The 9,301-nt window shown below is 45.1% G+C and overlaps 1 protein-coding gene across 1 annotated transcript; it reads left to right on the top strand.

Moving 5' to 3' along the window:
- Nucleotides 1-1,227: 1,227 nt before the first annotated feature.
- On the top strand, nt 1,228-3,586 carry RPLP1 (ribosomal protein lateral stalk subunit P1). Its single transcript, XM_039865192.1, has 4 exons — nt 1,228-1,445; nt 2,149-2,223; nt 3,177-3,294; nt 3,468-3,586. The coding sequence occupies exons 1-4, from the start codon at nt 1,374-1,376 to the stop codon at nt 3,545-3,547; spliced, it is 345 nt and encodes a 114-aa protein (XP_039721126.1). The 5' UTR covers nt 1,228-1,373; the 3' UTR covers nt 3,548-3,586.
- Nucleotides 3,587-9,301: the final 5,715 nt, after the last annotated feature.

Here is a 9,301-nt window from a genome sequence, read left to right as displayed (position 1 = left end):
TCCCTTTTTTTACTTAATTCAATTGACTTAAGAGCATTCATAAATTTCGAAGAATGAAAATTTTAATTCTTGATATACCTAAGTTAAATCCATATACAAAAAGTAGAATGATGTTTGCATGGCAGCATGAATCCATTTTTTTTCTCTCCCCTTTTACTTACAATTAATTGGTCGTTCATAACTGAACAAAAATGTCTCTGCACATTACACTAGAACATCTAAGATTTTTACTTTCAAATGCTTCAGAAAGTAGGTAGATAGGACCTCAGAGGGGACTTTCTGATCCAAGGGAGCCAGTGAGTCGGCCCCACCCCACTTTTAGTGATGAGGTTGCGGGGGTAGGGGGTACAGGGACTGGAGAGAGCAAAACAGGCTGGACACACAAGGGAGACAGAAAATTTGTAGAGGTCCGGCCAAGCTGATGGAAGAACCAGGTACACCAACAGATGGGATAGAGAGAGGCCAATTTGGAGGCGAGGAGAAAGTCATTTTCATCCAATCACTGGGTGCCTTATTGCAATTGAAGTTGAAGTGGAAAGTTCCCCTTCATTCCTAATACATCTTTTATACTTAGGGGAGTTGGCGGGGGCGGGTGGAGGCAAAACTTACTCATAATCCCCGTCCCTCTCCGCACACACAAAGGGCACTTAAAGATTCTAGATTCCAAATCCAGGCTCTACCGCGCAGTCATCCTGGATTAGTTACCAGGTCTACATCTTAATTTTGCCATCTATAAAATGGAGATAATGGTATTTACCTCTTATGCTGGGAGAATTAAAACTTTACAGCGTATGGCTCAGTACCTGGGACATAGGCGCTTAAATGCTACTGCTGTAATGTTGCAAGTTTCTCATTTCCTCTTACATTCACTTATTTTACCTGAGACGCTGTGCTAAGCACGGGGCCTCCAAGCAGTCACATTGCCTGCTTGGGGTTAAGGGGGTGGAGCTGGGATGTCATTAAATGATCGTCTAAATAGCGTTACACGAGCTACAGTACCTAGGGTGACGTCTATATACCTAGGTAACTTCTTCCTTAAAAAGGCTTTACCGTTTACGCGCCCTGAACTTCACCCAAATCAATAGAATCAACACAAGTGGCTGGCTACTAATTTAACAAATGAGCGAGACGCGCTTTGTGCGCAAGCGCCTCCAGTGGGTCGTTCTGCTCCGCCTCTTCCGCCAGGCGCAGGCTTGGATTGGCCCGCGTGGCCGGTATAAGAAGCGGCGCGCAGGCGCATCTGCCCCTTTCCTCAGCTGCCGGTAAGGTGCTCTGTCCTTCCGAGGAAGCTAAGGCCGCGTTGGGGTGAGGCCCTCACTTCATCCGGCGACTAGCACCGCGCCCGGCAGCGCTTGTCCAGCACCGCCTGCACCATGGCCTCCGTCTCAGAGCTCGCCTGCATCTATTCGGCCCTCATCCTGCACGACGATGAGGTGACGGTCACGGTGAGTGTGGGCCTGGCGGGCGGCGGCTTGCGGACGGCAGATTCCCCGCCCTCCCAGTCAGTCAGGCCCTTCCGGCCGCAGACAGGGCCATCAACACCCCCACAGTGGCTTCTGGCAGGGAGACCATCATCAGGTGGGCTCACGTGCAGGTTGGCCTGGGGTCTGGGCCACGTGCCTGCCTGGGAGGGGCTGGAGTACATTTGCGGCTGCGCGCTGTGGTTTTGAAAGCCTTTAGAGAAAATTGCGTGGCGCGTGGGCAACTTAATACGCACATAATATGTATTCCAGAACACTATTATCTTTTTGATGTGATTTCCTTGACTTTCTTTGGCCCACTTAGGCCCTATGGGGCCAGGCTGCATGGTGTGGAGGAGAGCACATGAGCTCTGCTCCACCTCCCATCCTTGACTCTTAACTTAAAATAGCTGTATGACTTGGGCAAGTTCCAGCCTCTGAAATGGCAGAGAACTCACCACCTTGTAAGGTGCCTGGCACACAGGAGCAGAAGTATTTTTTGCTCATGACAGTGGAAAAAGAGTTAAGAAATGATCATCGTAAATACACAAAATACAGATAAAATATTTGAACTGGATAAACACGGTTTTGTACACGTTTTGAGTGATTTACTTTCAATTTGCAGTATTTTGGAGACATTTAGAAAGCTACATTTTGATCTGATTTATTGGTATTTTGTTTGTTTTAGGAGGATAAAATCAATGCCCTCATTAAAGCAGCGGGTGTAAATGTTGAACCTTTCTGGCCAGGTTTGTTTGCAAAGGTAAGGTAATGGTGGCAAGGTGATTTGGGAAGACCTACTAATTTACTAAGGTGGTAATAATCAACATCCAAAAGCGCCATAAGGCCTGATATTCCACTGGACCAAATCTTAAGTGATAGTTCCTCACATTTCTATCTCTAGGTGCTAATGAAGGTTTCAGTTTGTCTTGGCTTTGTATCTTTCCTTTCTTGATCTCAGACTCTGATTTCTCTTTTTGTTCTCAAACCATGGTAAAAGTATGATAACCAGGTCATTACTTCTAAAAAAGTGTCACTCAGGAGACAACTCCCATATTACCCAAGCAAATCTTTAAGTATGATAGTGTGCTTTGATGGAAATTGGGTGTGGTGGCCTCTTATTGACCACTTACTGAGTTGGGACATAAAAGACAAGGCTTCCTACCCAAGGAACTTAATCTATGGCAAGTGGAGCCGTATAGGCTCTTAACTATTCACCTTGCATCCTGCAAGCGCTTTGAAAGATTGAAAACCTTGTACTTATATCTTTAGTAAATGATCTTGGAAAAAGTACTAGAATTACTTAGCCGAGAAAATTGAATTCGCAAAAGGAGACCTGGAACTGTGGAAAGAATCCTCGTTTAAGTGCTTAAGGAAATGAGTTTAACAAGCCAGCATTTGGGGGCAAGTTTTCTCATCTATAAAAGGAATATATTTAGTTGTACCCTACTACTTAAATACAGCAATGCAAGTATGAGATTTAAAATGAGTTTTTTTGTGATATTTACATTTAATATAGCTTTTGGGTTGCCTTAATTTAAGTTTTTGGAATCTAAGTAGCACACTGTCACTGGCAGACTCCAGCAAAGAATGAAAGAAGAGAAATATATAGTGATAGGAATTGATCACTATGTTAAAAAGGGTACTTTTTTCCTGAGTGAATTCTATAACAAAAGGACAACTGAGCATTTGCCTATTTATGCCTTTGTGTTGCAGGCTCTGGCCAATGTCAACATTGGAAGCCTCATCTGCAATGTAGGGGCTGGTGGACCTGCTCCAGCAGCTGGTGCTGCACCAGCAGGAGGTCCTGCCCCTTCCACTGCTGCTGCCCCAGGTAGGAAACTGTATTGGAGGGAGGAGTGAAGATTTAAAAGCTGATGGAATTCCTAAAACCACAGGCAGCTTGATGAGGGAAGTCCTAGGGTATTCTGACCATGTTAGTTGGAGGGCCTGGAGCTCTTTGGAGTTCGAAATACTGACAGGTGTGTAACTTTTTTTCTTTTTAAGCTGAGGAGAAGAAAGTGGAAGCAAAGAAAGAAGAATCTGAGGAGTCCGATGATGACATGGGCTTTGGTCTTTTTGACTAAGCTTCTTTTGTAATATGTTCAATAAAAAGCTGAACTCTGCTGCTGTTGGTCTTGCTGAGTGTCTGGGGGTGTGCTATGTAGAGGTGGTCTCACTTGTGTAATTCTGGCTTTCAACGTTTTATACTATGACACAAGCTGGGGTCTTTTTCTTCTGCCACCATCTCATGATGGGAAATATTACACAAGCTGGACATTATTGCAGCATTGAGAACTGCATATTAACTGTTGCATCCTTGGTTTAGTTCAATAATACTGAAGGAGTAAGGAAAATTCAGGTTAAGTCCCAGTTACAGAAAATGGACAAAACCAGAATTCCAACTCCTTTGAAAAAGGAACAAATGGTATGAAGTGGAAATTGGATCATTTAAAAATGCCAAGGCACTGTAGAACTTGGATTTATAAAATGTGATTATTGTATGTTCAGAGCACCTGTGATGTGCCAGGCACTTAGGACATCTTGCCCTTCTGTCTCCATTTAATGAGGCATGAGATTCAGGAGTTGATGAAAAGCAGGACTTTCTAGCTCTACTCCATTGTACAGGGTCATTTGTAAGTTACTACAACTGCTTAGGGTATATGGCTGGTGTATCTTGAAAAAATGAACATAGAACCCAGAAAGTCCACTTCAAGGTATTACCCAAGAGAAACGTGGACATCGAGATGGCTTGGAATGTAAAGCAGCATTTAAAAATAGCAAAAATCTCAGATTTATCAACTAGAAAATGTCCTAAGCAGTGAAAAACTACAGATAAGTTCAGTAATTACAGAACACTACCCTTTTAATAAGGCTCCAAAATAAGATGTATGAAGCAAACATAAAAAAGAATAGTGAACTAAGGACCTTGAAAAGGGGGAGGGTACACTGAGGAAAAGCATATACATGTTTTACTGTCCAAATTTTGGAGTTTTCTCGTATTAGAAAAGGGCCATTGTGAAGCAAAAAATGTGTCCTGAAATTGACCCACGTGTTAAGTGCCTCCCTTTCCTTTACTTCCTCATCCATCAGCTAACTTGAGGGCCAGCACTGCTAATCTCAAGTGTGTTGTATCATTCTGCACAGCAGTCCCATGGTCAAGACCCCATGAGGTTACCATGCCTGAGGTTACAAACCAGTAAGTGAGTGGAAGGGTTAAAATCAGCCTTTGCTTCCAAAGTTTGTTCTCTTAGCAGCATCTTTTCCTGTGCTGCTGCTCCTTCCCTCCCCCCTGCATCAGTTTCCCCATCAGTATGGTAGTACCTGCCTCAGAGTTAACAACAGGAATGCCTTACACTTAGCACTCAAGTGTCAGAAGGAGAGAATACTGACACTTTGTTGAGGAAATAGTCTGGGTAAAAAAATTAGAAAGGAAAACAGCATCCAAGACAGCTGAAAATTAAGTGGCAAATTGGGATATTATCAAGTAGTTATTCAACAATACAATTGCAGATGTCCACTACAGCAAGATAAGCTTAATATGTCCTATCTCAGTTTACTTTTTCCCTGCCCTAGGAAACCCACCTCGGGCTATAGTAAATCTCTGCTCTACGTTCCCCCATACTACTTAAAGTAGACGTGTAATTATGTGTTTGTGACAGATCATTCAATATCTTTTCACATGGCAAATTCAGGAATCAGGGCTGTCTGTTTTGCTCACCTGTATCACTAGTGCTTATCACAATGCCTGGCTCATTGTTGGCGTTCAATAAGACTTCAACTTCTCCTTTACGCGTGAAGAAATCGGAGCCCCGACAGGAGGAGAAACTTGCTCAGCAGCAGTTAGCGGAGCCAGAGCTGGAATCCACGTCCCTGGACTAGCAAATGCTCTTTCCACTGTAGTACGCCGAACAGCGGCAGATAATCTGTCCTGCCCCCACCACAAGCCTCATTCATTCCATTCATATTTAGTACGCACCTTCCAGGTTGTCAGGTACAGATGTGGGTGTTCAGGTCCTGTGGTGGGAACCAAGGGACCCAGACGAGGGTGGAAGGCCAAGACACTGGTACAAGTTTCGGCCTTACTCACTTTTTAATCCTAAACCCGCAGGACCCGGCTCCACAGACGTAACGCGAGGGTGTCGGGAGATTCCCTCGGGTGATGCCCGAGTCAGGCCTTACTGATGAACCGGGAATTCTCATCAGGTGGGATAGTAGAACCGAGGCAGGGCGTCCCTGAGCCCACATACTTCTTTCTGGACACGGTGATGTGTCACCTCCCCGGTCACGTCCACAAAGCCTAGGATAAAAGATGCATAAAAGTTCGGAGACTGAGGCCAGGTGACCGGATGAAGCACCCTCAGCTCACGTCGGCCTTTCATTTACAAAGAACCAAGCTTCTGAACTGGCACAGGTGCAGGAGAGTCGTGCTCCCGCGCTCAGTTCTAACCCACCGCTGGCCAATCAACGTCCGCGATGAGAAAAGGGGGTGGGATCATAGGCGGGGCTAGAACCCGAGTATGGCCGAGAGAAGCCGAACTTCTCAATTGCACTGAGGCCTATTGACCACCGCAGGTGCTCGAGGAGCGCTGGTGGTGGTTTGCGCATGCCCATTAGCAGTAGTCCGGCTAGTAATAATAGCTTTTCAAATCTGGTTTAGTGGCCGCATCGCGGTTTCGAGTGCTGGTTAGTGGATTAAGCAGACTAATCTCTTGTGAAACCTCTATGTCAGGAGATTCCAGCACTTCCGTTAACCAGCAGGAATAGGATGGAACATATTTGTAAATTGGGAATAATGACTCCGTTCCTGCCACAGGGCTGCTTGGGGACTGGGGAGCCACAATTAACAGGACTGTTAATTTTTCAGAAATTGGAGGGACTTTAGTATGGAAGAGAAACTCAGCTTATTCCAAGTAGCTATGGAGGGAAGAACTCTGGCCAATTTTGAGACAGTTTGAGCTCAAAATAAGGAAAATAAGGGAAAGCTTTTGGGGTATTAGGCTGAGGCTGGGATGGAGAAGACAATGTCTGCTTCGGAAGGAGTGTGGACTAGAGACTTCTTCCACCTGTGAGATCCCAAAGGTCTTTTAGGATGCAGGGTCAAGTGCTCTTTGCAGACTGCCTAGGTTGATTCAAATCCCATTCTGCCACTAAATAGGGCTGTGACCTTAGACGAGGCACTTAAGAAGGCGAGGTCCCTGTTTAACTTTATATGCATCGGGAGGATAATGATACCTTACAGAGTTCTTGTAAGATTAAATGAATGGTACATATAAAAGACTTAGCACAGTTTCTTTTCAAAAAATATTAGCATTTCTTTGCTGTCTCATAACATTAACACTTGAAAACTTAAAAAGAGAATCTGAGAAATAAAACCCGCTATTGGAACAGCTGTTTAATTTTTACATCCTTTAAGTATTTATGGACGCAGCTGAATATGAGATTTTCAAGATTAATGGAATTAGTAGATTGGTAGAATTGCATTCATGCTAGATGGCTTTGCTTACAAAGGGAATTTTTGAAAGTTTTCCAGATGCTGGCTGAGTGCTGCCCCACAGTGGCTAATCATAGGACTGGCAAAATTGGCCTCTTTTTACCCAAGTGCCCCTGGGCCATGGTGTGGGAGCCAGGCAGGCAGGGGTATGGGACCATAGGACCAGGGATGAGCAAGTCAGTCCACACCTTGGAAAGGATAGGCATGTTTTTGTGTCCACCAGTGACTTAGCCAAGAGAAAACCAAGTGTACTTTATTATTATTATTTATGCCTGCAGCACCTGATCTTCCTAGATGGTCTCCCATCCAAGTACTAACCAGGCCTGACCCTGCTTAGTTTACAAGATCAAACATCGGGCTTGTTCAGGGTGACATGACCGTAGACCATGGACCGTGGTTCCACTGGGGCGCGAACCCAGGACCTTCCGCGTGTAAAGCAGATGTGCTAACCGCTACACTATGGAACCACATCCCCAAGTGTACTTTAATATGGCCTCACCTCCTATATAATTTACCTAGAACATTTGACTTTTTCTCTTAATATGCTCTAGTTCATTTCTTGTCTAAAAACTAAAAAGAACGTTACTGAGCTGCAGTGCTATTTGATGTGCCCTTGGCTTTCCTCCAAGGTTGTTGGAAGAAATAGCCACATGAAAACCACAACTGTTTTTGCCGTAAAACTTGTGGAGGCTGCAGTGTCTTTACTGTCCCCTAAATAAGATCACGTATGAAAACTTTTTTTAAAATTTAGGGCCAGGAAAAAGTTTGTATCCTCTGAGGAATTAGTAGCCATGCCTCTTTTATAATAAGAGTTCTGTGACTTACCACACTTGCTTCTCTACCTTAGCTGCTGGAAACAGCACCAGGCTTGATGCCCAGTCTAGCAATTAAATTAACCCAAATGGATAACGTATTTGCTCCCTACTCCTTTTCTGGTCTCTTTAGCCCTGAATCCTCCTTGTCCTCGAAGAAGAAGCCCTGGAGGCAGCCTGCAATGCACAACTACTGTCCATTTCCATTGTGTTCAGTCTGGTTTGTCCTCTTCCTGGTGCATTAGCCTTGCTGCCCCTCCCTGAAGGCAGGCAGTAGATCTTCCAGAGCAAGCACAGCATGTTAGATTTACAAGGACTCAAGAGAGCATACAATCCTCTCCTGTTTTACATTTTGGAAGAGGAAGCTCAGAGTGACAAGGTGATGTGGCCATCTAATTTTGGAATCAAACCCAGAGCATCTACCATCCTTGCCCCACATCAGGTTACAACCCCCTACCCCCCACCTGCCAGCTTGTCAGTGGAAGGAGCTGTTTCCAGAGGCCTCCTTTGCTCAGATAGCATCAGCTTCCCTGCTGTTCTGTCTCACAGGTAGGGGGATCAGAGCCCAGGGCCTGGATTCTGGGCACAGTCCCTGGGGCTCTCTCAGGCCTAATTTAGCCTTCTGCTCCAGTTGTAGGTCCCAAGCTGCTCCCTAAGTCAGCAGCAGGACCCAAGTCCTCAGAATGGTGCAGGAGTCCTTGCCCTCTGCTGAGGCAATGCCCAAGAAATGTGACTTCAGGGTGGCCTTTTGCCTAGTGGCTGTTTGCACCTGCGCTACTCGAAGTGTGATCTCTGGTCTTGTGCTGGCTCACAAACTATTGTTACCTGTTCATATGCAGACAGGTACAGGAAATATTTACTGAGAATTTGAGCAAGCATTTAGAAAATTTTATAGCAATTTGAAATTGTCACATTGAAGCATTTCATTTACTAATTCATTTTTATTAAATTGTACAAAAAGTATTAGCCCCAGACAGGTTGGAAGTTTAAAAAAATGCCCTGGTCCTTCTTCATGGATGCCTTGGGAAGCACTGCTCCTGACCCCTTTTCCAGCCTGCACTGGGCTTGAGGGTGCTCCCTGATTGTAGTCCTGTGAAGTTCTCCTTTGGGGCAGGAGGGGGCGACAGAGACATAGGTAATCTGTCTTTCCCCAAGAAAGGCCAGCTCATTCCCCAGCCTCTATTTGACCCTTCTGGATGCTAGGACACAGGAGAAAGGCAGGGCTTCTTCTTGTTTGCCTCAGCTGAGAGAAACATCACCAGGGAGAACATCCAAGAGAGCCAGCTATGTGGAGATGTCAAGTAAGTGAGGTTCTTTGCCAGGGGCTTTCTTCCCAGGGAAGGATAGCTCTGTGGCTGGGGCTCTATAGCACAGGTCTCTGAATCAGGTTGCCCCACAATCAGTTGCTGTGAGGCCTTGGGAAAACCATTTAATTTCTTGGAAAGCTCAGTTTCCACAAGTGTAAAGGGACCATATTAATGCTACCTATCCCACAGGAGTCTTGGAGACTTAAGTACATAGTAAGGCAGATGGAA

This window comes from Pteropus medius, unplaced genomic scaffold, assembly GCF_902729225.1.
Source record: "Pteropus medius unplaced genomic scaffold, Ma_sr-lr_union100, whole genome shotgun sequence".
Lineage (NCBI taxonomy): Eukaryota > Metazoa > Chordata > Mammalia > Chiroptera > Pteropodidae > Pteropus > Pteropus medius.
Note: the sequence above shows the minus strand (reverse complement) of the source record. Positions and strands in the feature narration are given on the sequence as shown.